Genomic DNA, 20091 nt, shown 5'->3' with positions numbered 1-20091 from the left:
TCGACCGCACCCTGCGTTGACAAAGCAGAGACGTAGGAGCTTATGCTTTCACCTCGGTCAAAAAGCGAGGAGAGGCCATTGTTGCATGAACCGGAGGGTGCTCACAGAGAAATGAGACTTTAGTGAGTTACCGGTAATCTCTGAGTTTTTGAGCACGAATGGCTCCTGCTTGCATTCAGAACAACTTCAGTGCAAAAGGAGAAAAAATGATTGCGGGTCCATGTTGTAATATTCATAAGCAGAGCATTACGGACAAGGCTTCATCTACAATATGTTCGTAGCATGTACTGTAGCATGGCCCTGCACTGCACGTACAGTGTAATACAGTTGATTTATAAAATCTAAGACTAATCCTCGATGGGTTGTGCTACAATCACAAATAGCTTTTGGATTAAAGTCTAATACTTACTTAGCAAAGGGAAACTAGTTCTATTCATCATTGCGTTCAGATAACACTGAACTTGTCCATGTGTCTCCCCTTTCAGCAGACATGGTAGTCTATTTTCCATTATACTTCCACAGCATGGCGTAACGCACAGAAGATCACTCGCACCAATTGTGATTTTATTTATGTTATAAAGAGGGTTCTTCTCTGAACAAATAAAAGCAGGTAATGTGTCTTGTTATGACACATCAAACATTAGTTATCAGCTTTGATAAGGCTCTCACCTCTGTCCAACCAAACACAACCACTGGGTTTTTGCATACTTCCTGAACTGCTCTAGGGAGCTTCAGGAATAACGGAGGCTTCTGCTTGCACATGCATTAGAATAACAGCAGGGTGGACATAAGGCATGATGGGGGTGCATTAACAGGGCTGGTGCATTAACAGAGCTGGCGCATTAAAGGAGTTGGCACTGTACCTCAGCAGTCGTTTGCGGAGTGAGAGCATGCCCATTGCGCAGCTGGATCTCTGTTGGAGAATGAGCAGAGCTTGGCAGTGTCTGCCAGGGAAGGCTGGGACTGCTCAAACTGTGGCAGAGTGGTATGGTTGTCTCTTGCTGAACTCTCAGGCCCCGTCTGCTGGATGCTGCTTCAGCCTTTCTCTGCCCCCTTTACTTCTTCTAGAAACATCCACAGCCAGTGTAAGCATACAGCTGAGTCTTAAAGCTGCAGTGGGAATCTATCAATCTATCCACAAAGAGATCTGATGCTCCTCACATTCCTTTTAATGTGGTACCCAGGGGCCCCTGACCAACTACAAAAACACACAAACACACATACTTACACACACACACACACGTGAATTCAGCATGTACACACAAGTCAGGGAGTGCTGGGTGGATTAGAGCTGGTCTTTAGTCTCTCTGTTAACAGTATGTTGCTTTGGTCTGAGGTGAACTCCCAAAACTCAAATTCACAAGCATGTGAATAGTCTCCTACTGACAGAGACCAATATGTTTCCCATGATGTAAGCCTGTTGCTACGACATGAACTCATTGAGAAGTGAGACTCCTACTGGTGATATACAGTACTTACCCCACTCATTGAGCTACAGTCAGTGCATCTGGGAAGTAGTAAAGCACACACAGAGATGAACATTAAAAAAAACAAGCCTTTTCTCCTTCACGCAGATGCTTTGGTACCGAGATGCTGGAGGGCTCTCATGATAATATTATGTGTAATGATTTTTGATTAAAAGACATCAAGGACTGTTTTATGACAGTGAAACCCACATAAAGTGTTTGGCTGGCAGTGCCATTCATAAATGTGCCTTGTAAGGTGTGTGTTTTCTATAGTCAACTAACAGACATTATGACATTTTTATAGAATGTGCATTTAATGCAACCATAACATGTATATCTGCAACAGTGAAGTGAACTGATGGTAATTCAGTGTAATTAAATGAAAGTTTCCACAGCCCATTTCCAAATAATGGATGATGTTACACATACTGAAAATGAGATGTCAGCCAATATACATTATTGCTTTATTTGTGGCATGGAAATCATTCTCAGTGGTTGTTTAAACTGGATAGAGGGCTGGGCTACAGACAGCTCATCTGATCTTGGGGAGTAAATTGTAAACCTAATTCCAGGCTTCAATTATACATTCGTCTTATGTCGACTTCCGATGATGTCACAGACAACAGCCCTTTCTACCTTTCAGCTAGCCAGGATAAATACCTGTGTATAGCATATAGTGAAGAGTTTAAAAAGCATGCAGTAACTGGGCCAAAAGAAATGTAGCCTGTGTGTGTATGCGTGTGTGTGTGTTTTGTGTTGTGTGTGCACTATATATGAGAATAGCACACATAAAACAGCTAACAAGTAAGAGGGGCTCTTTCATGGTTGGTTTGAAATGCCCATAAGGAGACCTAACTACAATGGAAAATCTGTTCTCGCCTGGCCCTCTGCCCAGTACATATGTGTGCACACTGTATGGGGGATATAGCTTTCCATGGGCTTATTTCAGTCGCAGTGGTTGTCTTTGCTGCTGCAGAGCTTGATTTAGAACCGCGTTAAACTGAATCTGTGAGCCACCCGCTGGTTACAAATGGAAAGAGCAGAGCTCGGGAGTCTGCTCCCCCGGGGCTGGAACCTAAAGCCTCCCGGAGAGGCTAAAGAGCAGCCATTAGGGGCAGGCGTTTTTGCTCACCATCAGGGCCTGAGCTTCAGCTCCTCTCTTTTCATCTGTTTGCCTTAATGAGCCCCTCACTGAGAATGAACTTTTTTTTTTATTTTAAATAACATATCTATCTTTTCAGGCCACAGAGTTATCAAGTTTCTGTGGGTTTCCCTGTACGGCTGCTTCTGTCCATCTAGTTCTTTAGTCATAATAATGTGTGTTCTGTTTTAGTCTATACATGAAAGTGATTTCACAATGGAACACTGTTCATTAAAACAAGAGTGATTGTGTATGTTCATAATGGCTGTAATAATTGTGGTTTGCTCAGTATCTCTGTACAGTAGTCGGTCTGTATGTAAATGCACTCGCTGGATGTGAATTTGGCAAATGAGGCGTAGTTAATGGCTTTCTGTTAACATAAGGACTGTGGAGATAAGAACGGGGGCAGAGTGTTCCTCCCTCACAGGCAGCGTTTGATGCAGCCGGAAATGTTTCTGCTGAGGCAGCAGAGTCTGTCAGACAGAGAGAGAGAGAGAGAGAGAGAGAGTGTGTGTGTGTGTGTATATGAGAGAGAGAGAGAGAGCAAGGGAGAGAGGGGACAGAGAAGAGACAGAGAGAAAATGAGAGAGAGGAGGAGAGAGGAGACAGAGAGAGACAGCAAGAAAGAGAGAGGGAGCAGAGTTGAGAAAGAGCAAGATAGAGAGAGAGGAGAAATCAAGGCAGAGAGAGAGAGTGAGGCTGAGAACAAGAAGATTGGGAAGGTTGGGTGGGAACTAACTGTGGGATTGAGAGCAGGCACACAGTATCCCATGATTCCTGGGGGCAGGTCTGGACAGAGGTATCAGAGTACCTGAGGCCCTCCAGGTACTTTCTGCTCCCAACCAAACCCAGCTCAGCTAACCCACCCCTAATCCTAACCCCTGCCATTAACTGAAAAAAAGCTGAAACTGGTCCAGGGCCAACGCTTTGGGGCACAATCAATCTACAGAACAGTTCCCCCCCCCACCCCCCCAGCACTGCCTTTTGGAGACAGCGCAGTGCACTTAGGGGCTCAATCGGCCTCTTGTTTCCAAGCAGCAGGTTTGAAGGGTTTGTTTCCATGGATACCAGGACTGCAAAACAGAAAAGCAGGACATGATAATTATCTGGGTGAATAACATTCACACTTTTAGTCTTCAATAACCAGAGCCACGTTCGGTACCATCAAAACAATACATGCCCCCTCCTTGTTGCCACCTGCCCGCCGCCCCCTTCAGGCCGGCTTACGAAGCGATTGCGGAGCGCCAGCCTGCGCCCCTAGTGCTTAGTAAGCCTGGTGATGTCAACTTTCCCAGGCAGGTATCTGCTCCGTCTGCGAGCATTCCTAAGCGCACTCTCAAGCCCTTGGATCATCTTACAGAGCGCAGACAGTTGTGGGAAGTCACATTGCTTCGTGTTTAACTCCACATTCTTTCCCGCTGTAGGTGAAGTCATGCGTGCCGAGCTGAAAAACAGTTGTGCGGGTGTCAAACGAGGCATGAGACCACAAGGAGAGTAAATATTTGCAAAAACGGAGAAGAAACCGAAAAAAGAGGGAGAGAGAGCTCTGTAACATGGTGCATTTCCAAAGGAACTACAGCGGTAGTTCCCCTGTTTCCTTATGTTTTCAGTTCTGAGCTTTCATTCGTCCTGCGGGCGTGCTGAAAGGCGAATGTGTCCTCGCCTTTTGAGCAGAGTATCAGACTGACCGTTGCTGGTAAGGAAAAAAATGTGGAACAGGAAGTGGATGCTGGAAGGGTGCCAGCTTGGCTTTTGTGAGTGTGGAAAACGCGCGGAGGCACGGTGACTAAAAACTTAATGATTAATCATTCCAACCTTTGTTCCCGGTAAAGGCTGGATTGTCCGACAAGCCTGGTAATGAGGCTGAATTGATGTGTCTGTTGCTGTGAGATTACCTCTCTCCTTGTGAAAGCCCCAGCCCTCGCTGGGGAAAGAAATGAATATTGACATTCTAAGCAAGTTTAACACTGCCCCCCCCCCGAAAATCAAATGGCTGCATTAAGTTCCGAGGCTTAGAGGCGCTTACCCCCTTGCGCTCCTCGCTGTGAAAACTAGTCACAAAAAACCGAGCCCAGAAAGCCTGTTTGCAGGTTCATTAGAAATAGCTTTGCCACGCAAGTAATCATATGCCACATTTAATTGGCTACAAGCTGCAAGTCTATTTTCATTAAATCCCAGAAAATTAAAAGCAGTTACTGGATTACACGCATTGAAAAAGTTACCCCCTCCCCTCTCTATCCCTGTGCTACATAACGTATGTAAGGTCTGAAATGTAATAGTTCCAGAATTGGGAGAAATCAACATCAAAATCACTCTTCTGTGGGGTGAAAGAATGCTCACAGCCACAGAGCAGGGAAAATGTCATGTAATTTCTCACGATCTGATGCTGCAAGCTTCTCTTTGTTGTGCCGAGTCTCTTGGTATGAAACAATCATAGACAAACACTTTAACCAGCACCCCCTTCAAGCCATTTCTGTAAAGTTTCGCCTTAAATAAGGGAAGGGGAATTACCATAATGAACATTCTTTGTCTAAGAGAGGGCAGATATACATGCTAAAAATGAAGGAGGACATTTTGATTTTCCTAATGGCCTTCAAACAATAAGATAACTCTCCACAGAAGGTTGTCAAGTATAATTGGAGCATTCTATGCTACAGCGCTGTTTAGGCAACAACAAAAAAAAACAAAGCACAGGAGAATAATTTAAAATTGGAAGCACACTGAAGAAGCTTGTGGATCAACAGGTGAGAAAACAAAGAGGAGTGAAGTATTCGCTTTGGTGAGTTTTTATGAGACACACTGAAAAAAGACACAAGTCCTGCAGGGAGGGTCTGTAATTACGCATGTCTTCAGACACGGGCACGGACGCAGGCCGCAGTGCCAGCGTGACTCAGAGGAGGACGCTCAGCTGCTTCCCAGAAGGAGTATGGCTCCGGGGCGCGGGAAACGGTGCTCACGGTGCTGGAGCTGCACCCTCCTCAGAAAGTGCTGGCTCTCCTTAACCGTTCCTCCAAAATGCACTGTGCTCACCGGAGGAGTTCCTCTTTAAGGAGAGAGCATGTGGGCATGGGGGAAGAGCACGAAAAAAGTTAAATGAGGAGAACAGGCCATTGAGCCCAGCTGGGCTCATCATTCTGCCTGTAGTCTGGACTGGATCCAGCACTGTGTCAGGCCTGGTCTTGAATGTGCTTAGGGTTTCTGCTTCCACTATGAATACTGTTAAACTATTCCATGAATGATTAACTGTCTGCGGGTAAAAATACTTACTATTGTCGGTGTGAAATTAGGAAAGGAACAAGTTTCACAGACTCTTTTCTCTGACCCCACCCCTTTCCACCATGATCTGGTTGGGACTTCAAAGTAGAACTAAACACATTTTCAACAGGCTTAAAATGTCAGAATAAGATAAATGGGTAAAAAGGCAAAGAAGAAAAGCCATTGATTCTGTGTTGATTTGTTGATTTGAAATACAGGCGGCTCTAAGTCTGAGATATCAGTCTCTTAAGTATTGTTATGTCCACTCACTTGGTTCTTTTACATAGGAAATGGGACTGAAACCTAACGTTTCATGAGGTGTAACATAAGCCACTAATTGGGCTTCAAACCACAGAAAGAACTGAGAGTGCATGTTGTACAATCGATACTGAGCCATTAAAACACTCACACATCTATTCTGTTCTCTCATGTTCATTACTACAAGAAGAATTCAATAATTAATGAAAGCCGTGAGGTTCTGTAAATGCTGATCAAGGCCATCCTCCTTAGAATAGCATGAGAAAGGAAGTGTCAGAATCACTTGTGCTTTGGGCCCACATACAATGCCTGTGTTTTACCTTCTGTATATAATCTGGCTTCTCGGGTCATCAGGGCAGGTCTATACAGCACTAAAAGAAATCACATACACCCTTGTAATCCTGTCAGTCCAACATCAGGTGCCAGTTATCTCACAGTGAGATACATTATATGACATCCAAACAATGGATAGCTATCCATGGCTTTTTTATATATCCTATTGGATCATTTCAAACCTGGTGGAAAAAGGTTTCGGTTTTAAACCACATATTTGCATTGTAGAATGGTGTCCCCTAGTGGTGGACATTATGAATCACAGCCTTCAGTTTGTTTGAGCCAATTGTGCGTATGCCTTCAAGGTCCCCTCTCCCCACTTCTAATAGAGTATTTTCTTAATTTTCTTTTAATGACCAGTTACCAAAGTTATGAAAGAAGTGCACATTTATACAGTTGCAAGAAAAAGTATGTGAACCCTTTGGGATTACTTGGATTTCTGCATAAATTGGTCATAAAATATGTTCTGATCTTCATCTAAGTCACATCACTAGACAAACACAGTCTGCTTAAACTAATACCGCACAAAAAATTATAAGTTTCCATGTTTTTATTGAACACAACATGCAAACATTCACAGTGCAGGGTGGAAAAAGTATGTGAACCCCTAGGCTAATGACTTCTCCAAGAGCTAATTGGAGCCAGGAATCAGCCAACCTGGAGTCCAATCAATGTGATGAGATTGGATGTGTTGGTTAAAGCTGCCCTGCCCTATAAAAAACACACACCAGTTTTGAGGTTGCTGTTCTCAAGAGGCATTGCCTGATGTGAACCGTGCCTCGCACCAAAGAGCTCTACGATCAAGAATTGTTGACTTGCATCAAGCTGGAAAGGGTTACAAAAGTATCTCTAAAAGCCTTGATGTCCATGTGTCCACGGTAAGACAGACTGTCTACAAATGGAGAAAGTTCAGCACTGTTGCTACTCTCCCTAGGTGTGGACGTCCTGTAAAGATGACTGTGAGAGCACAGCGCAGAATGCTCAATGAGGTGAAGAAGAATCCTAGAGTGTCAGCTAAAAACTTACAGAAATCTCTGGCACATGCTAACATTATTGTTGACAAATCTACAATAAGTAAAACATTAAACAAGAATGGAGTTCATGGGAGGACACCATGGAGGAAGCCATTGCTGTCCAAAAAAAACATTGCTGCACGTTTGAAGTTTGCAAAAGAGCACCTGGATGTTCCACAGCACTACTGGCAAAATATTCTGTGAACAGATGAAACCAAAATTGAGTTGTTTGGAAGGAACACACAACGCTATGTGTGGAGAAAAAAAGGCACAGCACACCAACATCAAAACCTCATCCCAACTGTGAAATATGGTGGAGGGGGCATCATGGTTTGGGGCTGCTTTGCTGCCTCAGGGCCTGGACAGATTGCTGTCATCGACGGAAAAATGAATTCCCAAGTTTATCAAGACATTTTGCAGGAAAACTTAAGACCATCTGTCCGCCAACTGAAGCTCAACAGAGGATGGGTGATGCAACAGGACAACGACCCAAAGCATAGAAGTAAATCAACAACAGAGGGGCTTCAACAGAAGAAAATACGCCTTCTGGAGTGGCCCTGGAGTCAACCCGATTGAGATGCTGTGGCATGACCTCAAGATAGCAATTCACACCAGACATCCCAAGAATATTGCTGAACTGAAACAGTTTTGTACAGAGGAATGGTCCAAAATTCCTCCTGACCGTTGTGCAGGTCTGATCTGCAACTACAGGAAACGTTTGGTTGAGGTTATTGCTGCCAAAGGAGGGTCAACCAGTTATTAAATCCAAAGGTTCACATACTTTTTCCACCCTGCACTGTGAATGTTTGCATGTTGTGTTCAATAAAAACATGGAAACTTATAATTTTTGTGCGGTATTAGTTTAAGCAGACTGTGTTTGTCTAGTGACGTGACTTAGATGAAGATCAGAACATATTTTATGACCAATTTATGCAGAAATCCAAGTAATCCCAAAGGGTTCACATACTTTTTCTTGCAACTGTATATACACACCGCTTATCGATAACATTAGCTGATCACTGATTCTGACATTATTCTGATAGATAATGCTGTTGCATTCCATCTAATGGATAATTGTGTGCCTGGTTTTTTGTACCTATGCAGCAGGTCTTGCCCCCGGGAGCTCGCCTGCCAACGAGCAGCAGCTTTGGGAGTGTCTCGACCCAGTCGCTGCCGCAGCCTCAGACCCCGGCTCCAAACAGCCAGCCAAAAATCCCGGGCAAGAACCAGGCCATGCAGAGACAGCTGGCACTGCGGCAGCAAATCATCAGCGACTCGGTGAGCATTCAGAGCGAATTACCACTGATACGTGGCGCTGCTAAGTGATCTGTGAACAGCGTCCACCACCACACACCGGCACCCATGCGCCTGTTTGTTTGGCAACATCCAGTTAAGCCTTTGAACTACCTGCATACGATATCCATAGTGTCATAACAGCACAAAGGCTTCCTTTATGCCAGTCGTATGCTTAGGCAAAATATGCTGAACCTCAAGCATACTGCTGCAGGTATCAAAGTCTGCCCCATTTCTGCTCCCTTGCCTTCATGTTTCCCAGTAAGTGTACTCTGCTGAAGTATTCATGACTGTCTGCGGTCCTTGTCTCATTTTTTTGCCGCCTTGTGTTTCAGGACAAAATAAACCCTCAAGATCAGCTGAGCCGCCATTTAACTCGACCCCCTCCTGATTACAAACAGCCGAGAAGAAACATGGTTGGAGCACAACCAAATCCATTCAAAGGTATGAAATTTATGGGTTCCAAGCTTCTGATGTTTACACACACCATGACACCATCATACTCTGTTCGCAATAAATGAATATCTGAAAATGGGAAGAGAAGGTGGTATATTATCAGCACACACAAAGTAGTCCTTAAAAGGCTTATTAATCTATTACTGTAAGGTATATCCAACCAACACTCCAACATCCAGCACTCTTCTTGGGTTTGATTTTTTCATAGACCCACTTTATTTTTCTACACTGAAAGACTACTGAGGTCAGACTATGCACAGACATTTTGCAGTCACCATCACCTCCAACATAAGACCAAATATGACAGTGTAGCATAGTGGTAAGGGAGAGGCAGTGTAGCACAGTGGTCAGGAGCAGTGCTTGTAACCAAAAGGTTGATGGTTTGTTACCCTGCCGGGGCACTGCTGCTATACCCTTGAGTAAGGTACTTAACCCAAAAATACCACAGTAAATAAAAGTAAAAACTATAACCCATGTAAGTTTCTCTGGATAAGAGGGTCTGCTAAATGACAATAATGTGATGTAATGTAACTCTTTTTCAATTTCCTTAGGGGGTGGTCTCCAGCTTGGCCTGAACTCTTCCCAGGCATTGACGAGCACTGTGTCCAGCCAGAGCACCCTCCAAGCCAACTCCTGCCACCTTCCCACGAGCCAGGGCACCAAAATGACCCCTTCAGGCAGTGACAGGAGATTTGGGGGTGGGCCAGACCCTTCACAGGGTGGCTACAACATCCAGACTGTAGTGAGCCAGCTCCAGCAGCACAGCCACCAAAACCAGCTGGGAATGAACCAAAACAGCCCGAGATTTCCCGGACCCAACAGCCTGGGCGGGGCTTTCGCATCAGGTCCCGCCACCAGCACCCAGCATATGAGGCCGGCAGGGGGCCAGGAGGCAGTGGCCATGCCCAGACAGCGACTGCTGAGTGCGATGGCCAGTGCCAATGCGGCGGGACCTGCAAACTGGGCCCAGGGCTCCAAGCAGCCTCCGATGGGCATGAGGAGGTTTCCCAGCACGCTCCCGCCCCATCAGGGAGGGCAGACGAACGTGAGTGGTCATCATTTCCCTCCCAGACCCATGGCCCCACCCAGCCAATTGGCAGCAGACACCCCCATGGTCCCTCTCAACCAGGCCATGAATGGGCAGACAGCAGTGGGGGCAGGAGTAGGGGTGGGCAGAGATTCCACGCCCAGACCCGGCCAGCCAAGAATGCCCCCTTTGCCCACGATGGGCAGCATAGGTCAGAGCTCGCCAGCACCGCCGGTGGCCGTGCGTGTGTTCGGGACATCCCCTCAGAACCCACGCAGCTACCAAGGCAACCAGAGTGGTGATCTGACCTTTGACTTCCTTCAGGATGGCGACAACACAGTCCCCGGGATCAACTCAGATTCGGACTTCATCGACTCCCTGCTGAAGTCGGGGCCCTCGACTGATGACTGGATGAAGGACATTAACCTCGATGAGATCCTGGGCAGTCAGTCATAGACGGTGGCAGGAAGCGTTCAACCCCATGACATTTCTGTAGACTTTTGAATGGCACCGGCATTAATGTATGGAGGAAATCTGACTTTGGATGCCATATGGAATGCCTAAATAGCAGACGCTGGATACATAATTATTATTGAAACAATACTGGCCTTTTATATTATACTCTCATGATGAAAAGTGCTTTGTATTAAAGTTTTTCAATCATAATTCACCATCTGTATTTAAACTTGCTGCTGAAAGCCATTTTGAGGCAAATGTGCAGAGTGGCAGAGACATTGTTAACATCTTCTCCATCTTTTGTTCTATCAGTGAGACAGGCTAACCTGGTCAACCTCTTTCTTCCACCTGTGTATTGTGAAAGCTGAGATATGTGTTTTTAAGTACTTTGGATTGTGGAAACAATTTGTGAACTTGTGTATTTGCTGTGCATTGCCTCTCACGATGTCAGATTCCCCTTCATTGATTTCAATGCCTTTGCCACCTTTGTAATTCTAATTCCTTCAAAATATACTGCTGTACTGTGAGTATACTATTAATTCTACTGCATCGCAAACCACAATACTCTGCACTATGTATGTGATTTGAAATATCTCAGTCTCGGGTATTATTACTTTTGCTTTCCATTACTAACTGAAGCATTACTGGATAAATCAAACTGGGTCATTTTCAATAGGGTTTCAATAATATGCATGGGACTGCTGGTCCACTAACATATTATTACTACTACAGGTATGTCAGTTGAAATCCCTCTCGGAATATGTATGGTATTTATTCATCTTATAATGGAGATTTTGTTATGTCTATGTTGGACCAAGTGGTTCTTTGTGAGTTTTGCCCAAACATGACCTGATCTGTTTTAATGATGGCGTCCTGACAGCCCACCATGTTTCTGATGCTCTTGTACCCTGTCTTCTAAGAAGTGTACAGATTGTACTACACATTGTACAAAAATGTAAAATATGTTTTGATAAATCCTATGATATCCCTCAGAAGATTATATTTATACTTCTGTGAATCAGATTGAGTAAATGGTATATTTTGTATGGAACACTTGCTACTTTTTAAACATTTGTCTAGTGTTAATGTCGTGTATAACTGTGCAGCCATTTTAGCTTCTAAACAATAAATAAGTTACAGTGTCCACTTCTGTCAAAGGAACTCCTTCCTGTATTGCAGGCTGACACAGGCATAGATATCTTAATCATGTCTTGTTCGTCTTCATGGATGAATTCCTCAATATCTTACCAAATCTGTCATTGTCACTGAGGTCAGCCATATAAATGGTACATCCATTCATCAAGTGGGCATGAAGATGCAATATAGGAAAGAAATCACAAGTACCTGCACGCTGTTAGATGCTCCCAAAGGGGCTGTTCTGAAAAAGTATCCACAGAGAGACCTATATTGGATATGTGATGAGTGACATCACACAGATTAAGCCAGTCATCACATTTGCTGTCTGAGATGAGTGTCATATAATAAGGAGAAAGATCATACCATATAGAATTAGGAAATTCATTATAAACCATGTTACAATTATACTTAACATAATTTTACAGGTTGAATATATACTAAGCACAGTAACCTTAATTTCGCTTTACCCTATCTCAATCACAGCCCAAATCAATGAATTACTATAAACACAACATGGCTGCATCACAACCCTCATTTCCATAGTATTAGTGATATTGATACTGTATATCATGTCTGCCACACTGAAGTCTTTTTGCAGGCGCCTTTGTGAAATTTCACAAAATAAAGAAACAGATATTTCAGGGGTGTGGTTTAAGTGGAAAAAAAAACTGATGTAAATTGCAATCCTTTAATTCCATTAAATTAATTAGATAAAATGGTAATTAATTTGTGAAAATACTTTCATCGCCTTACCTTAGGGACTACAGTGGCATCAACTTAAGAAAAGCCACAGAACATCAAATGGAGCTAATCAATACTATTGATCAAAGTTATGCATATGGTGGAAATTTCTGTATTTAAATATTCCGTTTTAAGAAATTTTGACTCATTGTATTCATGTACCATATTATTGCTACACAAAGGTGCCAGACATTGTTTCCAATCATATTTAGCTTCTGTAACGACATAATAACCTAACAGATCTAAGAAACTGTACCAAGTAATTCACCCAACATCTAGCATGCTGAGCATTCTGAAAATATATTTTAGACTTCCGGTGAATATCTTAAATTGTGCCAGAATGTAAAACACAGACAGCAGTAGAAGCAAACAGATAACGGTTCAATAGATTATTTATAGCTGCATTCAAACAAAATGAATCTAGAAATGGATTAAGATTGTTTGTTTCATTAGCTTTGATACAATTCCCCTCCAGTTTCAACTGCCTAGCTCATATGTGGATACACCTTTAAAGACAGTAGGCTAAATTTGGGAGTTACACGTCGAAGCCCTGCCTCCTGCTCCTGAACTGACTCGAGTGCTTCTGTGCTATACGAAGATTTGTGTCGCCGAGCTGAGAAAAGTGAAATTCGTTACGAGTGCTTTTGTCACGTTTTTCAGGAAATTCCGAACCAATCTCTTTTCACCAGTCTCTGACAATTCGTCGTTTGAAATTTCTTTGTCTATGAACATTGCAACTGCACATATCTACATGAAGACTTTGAACTCTGCAGGATATTGATCTGGACTACTTACATAAAGTTGCGGGCGAAATGGAATTTAAAGCGTTACATCTGTTGGTGGCAGGGCAGTTATTGTCTTCCTATTTGTTCACATCCGTGTCTTGCGGTAAGCGATGTCGCCACCTCTTCTGTTGTTTTCCACAGTTCTGATGGTATTGTCCATACACAGCATGCTTCGGTAATTATCAACCAGTAACGTTACGCTGCTTGCCATGTTGCGTTTTGTTGATGTTGACGCGCGCCTTTCTTTACCATGTGTAGGTGTATCGAATGATATCAACAAGTGGTAATGAATGCATGCTTAGCAGAGCACCATAACTACTTCGTTGTATATAGATACCATGTGTTTTCCAAGGCCCGTGGAAGCTAGCTAATAATAATTGGAAGCCTTACAGGGACAACTGCATAGAAAAAAATGTTTTGAGGTAAAAAGATAAAATCTTGACAGCAGTCTCATATAATACGACGCGTCAATGACTCTGCAGTTTGTCTCTTAGTACATTATTGGCTAATTATGAATGAACCGTACATTTTAGGCGTTTATACCATTTATAATCAGCAACGTGTTTTCTACTTTACAACTGTGGGACAACGCCGATTAATCACTCAGAAAGTAGTGGTACGCATATTAATTCTTAACATTTCATCAGTGCTCGGGGAGATCGAATTCATACAAAATTCGCTAGACTAGTTCAACTGTTCGAGTTCAGCTTTACGCCGTTTTTGTTTAAACTGCAAATACATAAACCAGACTACTGTCTTTTGTTTGTACAGTGGATCGGTGTTCGTCATCAGTCCATTGCGTGTCATGCACGTCGATGCAAGGTTGTACCTGGACAAAATGTTTGGACGAATCAGGTAAATTAGATGTTAAACAAGAAAAAGATATGTTAGATTAAATGATCTACTGAGTTCTCCCATCATACAGCACTTACACAAGGCCCACACTGGTTGTGGTAGCTTGTTATATATTGTCTTTGCAGTTAAGTGAAAACTACTTCCTCTTTAGGTCCTTCCTGTAAAGACAACTTCATAACAGAAGGAACAACCCAGAACTGCAGCATTTCAGTCTGTGCAGGCAAGTATTTAAGTCCGCTTTTAATCAGACAGATGAGCCACAGTTTTTTGTTTATATCCATCAAATGGCAGTGAAAGTCTTTTTTACATTTTTATTTAGCTTAATCACACTCAGATGCATGTTACATTGCTCTCACAATCCTGAATGATCTCTGCCCTACACCTTGTTACTGAGATGCACACATCATAGAAAATGCCAAGAGATTCAGTGACGAATTTATTTTCTCCAGAGTATTAATAGGAACTAAATTTGTTTTTGGTTTGGCTGGGTATGACTCATGGATACACAGGCTAATTTGGACAACTGGCACGGATGTGTTTATCTGGGATTTCGAGGCTCGTTGTGGTGCTTTGCAGGGCTGACTTTCCACCCCCTTGCATGACATATTACCTTGTCACTGTAGTGTCCCTGTACCCCCAGGTCAACAGCATGTCAATTTCCACTGTACCTCTGAGCCTATACATCTGCTTGATTCTTATTGCGTCTCAAATAAATGACAGCAAGTATTTGAAATGGCAGAGCCACCAAATTGCTGATGTCCTTTTAAATTCAAAGCTCACCTGACCCTTTTTTTACTTTTACTTTTGTGTATTTAGTGTTTCTGTTCATGTTGGGAGCTGTCCTTCCCTCATTTGTGTGCTGTACTGTGTAAACCACAGGGGCTCCTGGCCTTAATCACTTTTTGTCTCTGGATTAGGAAGCATCTGGTGACCCCCTTTTTCGGCAAAGACAGAAAAAGGACGATTTCCTCTAGGCAGAGATCTGAGTGCAGTGTGCCCTTGGTCAGGGCTTTGTCCTGTTGACCTCTTTCAATGCTGGGAGAGGGAAGGGCAGTGGTCCCTAGAAAGATACAAAAGAACAAGCACTGGGATAAGCAATAGGTCTATTCTTGGTACATCTCTCTGAGATATGTACAGAATACGCCTTTGACTGCTGACACTGCAGAAAATTTTACCTGTGTGATGTTGCTTGTAGGCCTGTGTAACAGATATTATGCCAGTTATGTTACATATTTTCCAAAATTGTATGTTGCCACTGTAGGAAACACATTGCATGGAGATTAGTCCTGGTCAGTTTGTAATTTAAAACATGTCTAGCATGGCTGTTGCCTTCAGGTGCTGAGGGCAGAGATAAAAACCTTGAGCCAAAGGTGGGTAGGCTCTGCTAGATGTTGCATCTAACAATGATGAATGCAAAATATGCAGTGTGTCAAATCTATACTCTCAAGTAACCGTTGAAGCTTATTCATGCACATATGATTAAAAAACATATAATCTAACAATAGTAGAAAAGGACAGTACTGAAGAGAATTTATCCTCAGAAGGTCTGCAACTGCCAGGTAACCAACATTGATATTGTTTTTTGAACGAGGTAGTGTATACTTTAAGAATTATACAAACCAAGTATAGAATTCATTTAAAACCTGCTAGGTTGTAATTGAGAAGCAGTCAGCTAGCTAGCCAAGTAGCTATCTATTTTGGTTGCTCACCAAGTAATGAGCTGGCTTGCTTGCTTGCTTGTTCAGCCCATGACGTGTAATGTGTACAGACCTATTGAGCAAATGTTTGCACACATCATTTTGTTTTACTTAGACTACAATCACTTATGAAGTGGAATGATGACTTGCAGCGTGTTTAATGTTGCACACTTGGAAGCCCCCCCCCCCCCCCCCCTCCATACCCTTTCATAAGTGCTGTCAAATTTCTTCTGCTTTAGGATCAGATATTGTCACTGCAGAATTGTGGTACTATTCAAATTTAATTGCTGTGATAGTAAAATTGACTTGTGGTTGTGGTTGTGGCGATATCCTGACTTGGTTGACTTGGTTGTCCTCCAGTAGTCATACTATGCACAGCATTTAATATTATACAGGTATTCATGCTGAATGTAAAATTTAACTAATAACCAATTCATCATTACATAAATGACAGAACATTATTAGTTGAAATATTGTATGTATATATAGGTTTTAAGAACCCATAGTATATATAGTAACTATATCTGTTATATTGCAGGTCCAACAGTACATCCGATGACAGACCAAGGCACAACACCAGGTAAATGACTCTTACCCTGACTCATGTTTAAAAACAAAAAAGAAACACAAAAATCAAAGCAGTTAGAATGCATGAATCCAAGATTACTGTGGAATCTGAATAGGTTTAACCAGTCAGTTTTTTTTAAGTTTTAAATGGAGGATTGGTTAAATGGCACTGTGCCAAACATGTACAAATAGGTATCATACACCCCATGTACTTATGGCTAGTAAAATCAAATCACTATTCCCATGGTTCATCTTGGAATGCTTAAAATACTGTACTCCTTCAGAAAACATCTGGCTGAATTTGGAAGTTCCAGTCTGCTTTTCGATTTAAATGATGTTAAAGGTAAACTACAGTTTATATAGTATATATGCTTGATTTGTACATACAGACCCATGACATTTATAGTTTCCTAACACCTTCTCATTCTACAGATCCTCATTGTTTCAGTACAGTTTTACTTACACAGTTTAGCAAAACAATTGACTGTGCCCAGTTCGATGCATTGTACGGTCATTGCACTGGATAGGACGGGATGCCTCTTGTCAGATAGTGCTGGGTGACTTTTCAAAACACCAGAGTGCATTTGCTTCCAGCACCAAGCTGACTCGGCATATGACAAATCCAGCATGTGGCCTCGCTGAGGTCATAAAGCCCCATTCTGCTCCGGCCTGTGTGGGAATGAATGCAGCATTCTGTGAGAAACTCAAGTGCATTTCAGCTGTTCAGAACACTTTTTTTCTGGAACTGACACATTTCTTTGTGTTCTTAATCAGATGGTAAGATGTACCTCTCCTGAGCACAAAGCATGGTGATTTTTTTTTCTTTGTTTTCTTATTTTTTCAATGATACATGTGATTGAACTACTTCATACAGTGTCAGGGAAAGATGTAACCTTGAGATTAATAGGATCACATTCCATCTACCTTATTAATAGCCACAAGCAAAGGTCATCTGGAAATTTTAATCAGATTATCTGCGGCAGTTGGAAACACAAGATTAGTCTCGAGTCATTGATTTCCATTTTGGATTGAATTGTTCAACACTGAAATTATGTGAAATAGTTCCTTCTGCGGGGAAGCCACAAGATAGTTGTAGTGTTGCGGCCTGAAAAGAAACATTTGTTGGCTCCCTGTTGCCAAATGAAATGTTTGTAATTATAGATAATTAGCACTTGGAAGTTCATTCATCTGAGATTGATAGTGTGTGTCACGGTTGTGGTACTTTTGCCGTTTGTTTTTCCCAAGCAATGCCAGCTCTTCATAGCCTAGGCAATGAAACCAGTACCAACGAAACATCAACAGCGATACCAACCACAGCAAATATGTCAACTGCAGCAACGAACGCTTCCACTACAGCAAGCCACGCTACTAGCACAACTCCTTCATCTGCACCTAAGACCCTGCCCACAACAAAGCCAACTATGACAACAAACCCTACCCAGCCACCTGTTAGCAACCCCACAGGTAGGAATGCATGCAAAAAAAGAGACTGCTACTTTATGCTGTTGAAGGGGATTTTTAAAGCTATAAACATTAGACTGGCAACTGGCAAGAATTCCAAGCCTTTAAGGTTCTTAGAATAATAGGTTTTACAGCACATTTTGAGCATTAACACGACTTTGATCTGACCAATCAGACACGTTTTGGCTCATTTAGGGGAAGCCACGCTGAGGTTTCACCTTAAAATGTGAAACTGAGCTGCATTTTGGCCATCTTGGCCTGTCACAATCACATGACAGAGCACTCAAAATGTTCTCTGTGAAACTAGATACTGAAATGAGCATGTGTGTTTAAGTTGGTGACCTTGAGTTCAAGGAGGTAGGAGTGAATATGTCCCTATGACAGCTGGACCAGATTCCAGTGCAAAGGACTCATTGTTCTCTCATACTAACTGATTTTTTTGACGCAGCTGCCACTAACAGCACATCTCAGACCCCCACGGCCTCCACATTCGACACAGGCAGCTTTGTCGGGGGCATGTTTCTGGCCTTGTCCGTGACACTCGTCTTGTTCTTGGGGTACAAGTTCTCTTGTTCCCGCCAAGAAGTACGGTACCGCACCATGTAAGTACTGTGTGCTGCAATGCTTTAAGCAGTGGGTGCTGTTAGTGTATTTTTGTAGCTTGTGTGGCGTGTGCGTACCTGTAAAGTGCTGAACATGAATTAATCACTGAGTAATTAGTGTTTTTGCATTCTTTCTTGCACTTCTGCTAATGGCATGAATGTTACTCAGGTCTAAATTCAGTCTGACCAGTGTTCTGTATTTGTATGTTATTTCTTAAATTTGAGTAAATGCACTGCAGTGGGTGTAGACAATGTAAAGTGGCTTTATGTTGTCCATTCTTACTGAACTGATGTCTTTTGACGTTCTGTTGTCAGCGTTTGTATGCAATTTACTTTTCTCAATGCAACATTCATCACGTTTTTTTCAGTGAGGAACATGATGCCATAATTTAAGAACAAGCATGGAGGAAGCCCCTTCTTATGCATCCTGCATTATGTCTGAAGGTAGATATTTTAAAGCAGTTATGAAGACTGCATTTTTCACAGTATGAACATGTAAGTCCTTTTATTTTTTCTATTGCACTAATGTGGAAAAATCACAGGTTCAGTACTTTAAACTTTATAACTTTGTGAACTTCAGGAATGTGACAGTCATAACAATAGCAATAACTGAAATGAGGCACAGCTCATGGCTGACTTGAATGAAAAAGCCCCTCCTCTTTTTTCTAGAGAGAAAAATTCATACTGACTTAAGTTTTTAACAGTGACTAATCTATTGTATTTAATTTTAAGATACTTCCCTTGTGCGCTTTGCACCTCATATATTAGTTATATGTTAACTTTAGGAAAGTGGTCAGTATCCCATTATGTTGAGTGGGAGCAGGAAATAGGAATGGAATTTTTATTCCAAACAGAACAACTAATTCTTTGGTTCAGTTCCTTGTTCTGCTACCTACTTAATTCCTAACCAGTTTGAACCAATTCTCCAGCAATATTGACAGCATAGCCAGAAATATGGTCTTTTTCCATATATAACTGCCCCACTTTTTAGTCTCCCCAGCTTAATCTTTTTAGTGAATCACTCACTCGACTTGAAGCTCCATTCATTGGGACCCAAAGGGGGGAAATTAGCTAGTTTGCTAGCTAGTTTCCTTCCCTTGCTGCAGTCCATGCAAAACCGGAGATTTTAATTTGGTCAATCATCTTACCTGGCCTAGAATGGAGGTCATTAAAATACAAATGTACTGTACTGTACTGTACTGTACTTTTAACCTGAAATTCTGCCAAATTCTTTTTTTTTGACATATACAAAACTGAGCTCCCACAAAACTGAAAGTAAAAATATGAAAATTACTAGATACAGTACCTGTATTGTTTGGAAGTGGTGAGCAAGGTTTTACAGTTTTTAGTTTCTGCAGATTGGAAAGTTCATTTGTTTTTTGGTTCTGGTCCAAAGACTTTTTTTTGAGTTTTTTGAAAGAAAATGTGAAACATGAGATGAGGAAATGGGTGGTAGTTTCAAACAAATTAAAGCACCATATTCACTGGAATGTTTTTGTTCTTAGTAGAGTGGACAGAGGAGTGCTGTTAAATTTGAATTATTTAATG

General features: G+C 42.2%; 2 protein-coding genes across 2 annotated transcripts in view; both read left to right on the top strand.

The window, feature by feature from the left end:
* The window catches only part of LOC118775742 (mastermind-like protein 2), a 72286-nt gene extending 61020 nt beyond the window's left edge, over nt 1-11266 (top strand). Inside the window, exons 3-5 of the mRNA XM_036525804.1 lie at nt 8571-8744; nt 9095-9203; nt 9767-11266. Coding sequence (XP_036381697.1) covers nt 8571-8744; nt 9095-9203; nt 9767-10698 — 1215 coding nt within the window. The 3' untranslated portion in view covers nt 10699-11266. The remainder of the gene's footprint in view (nt 1-8570; nt 8745-9094; nt 9204-9766) is intronic.
* Nucleotides 11267-13144: 1878 nt separating this feature from the next.
* Nucleotides 13145-19501, top strand: LOC118775021 (porimin-like). The gene is made up of 7 exons (XM_036524696.1): nt 13145-13464; nt 14133-14216; nt 14368-14436; nt 16452-16493; nt 17726-17944; nt 18390-18543; nt 18912-19501. Exons 1-7 carry the CDS (start codon nt 13389-13391, stop codon nt 18934-18936), a joined length of 669 nt encoding a protein of 222 aa, XP_036380589.1. The 5' UTR covers nt 13145-13388; the 3' UTR covers nt 18937-19501.
* The last annotated feature ends 590 nt before the right edge of the window (nt 19502-20091 follow it).

The sequence above is a fragment of the Megalops cyprinoides genome, chromosome 3 (assembly GCF_013368585.1).
Source record: "Megalops cyprinoides isolate fMegCyp1 chromosome 3, fMegCyp1.pri, whole genome shotgun sequence".
NCBI lineage: Eukaryota > Metazoa > Chordata > Actinopteri > Elopiformes > Megalopidae > Megalops > Megalops cyprinoides.
The sequence above is the reverse complement of the archived record's forward strand: the minus strand, read 5'-3'. Positions and strand labels throughout refer to the sequence as shown.

What these genes read in the sequence shown, in the direction of transcription:
- LOC118775021 (XM_036524696.1), top strand. Translation starts at nt 13,389, where the DNA reads ATGGAATTTAAAGCGTTACATCTGTTGGTGGCAGGGCAGTTATTGTCT. An exon ending in AAAATGTTTGGACGAATCAG is followed by an intron (nt 14,217 to 14,367) that starts GTAAATTAGATG and finishes CTTCCTCTTTAG; the next exon opens with GTCCTTCCTGTAAAGACAAC. An exon ending in AGACCAAGGCACAACACCAG is followed by an intron (nt 16,494 to 17,725) that starts GTAAATGACTCT and finishes GTTTTTCCCAAG; the next exon opens with CAATGCCAGCTCTTCATAGC.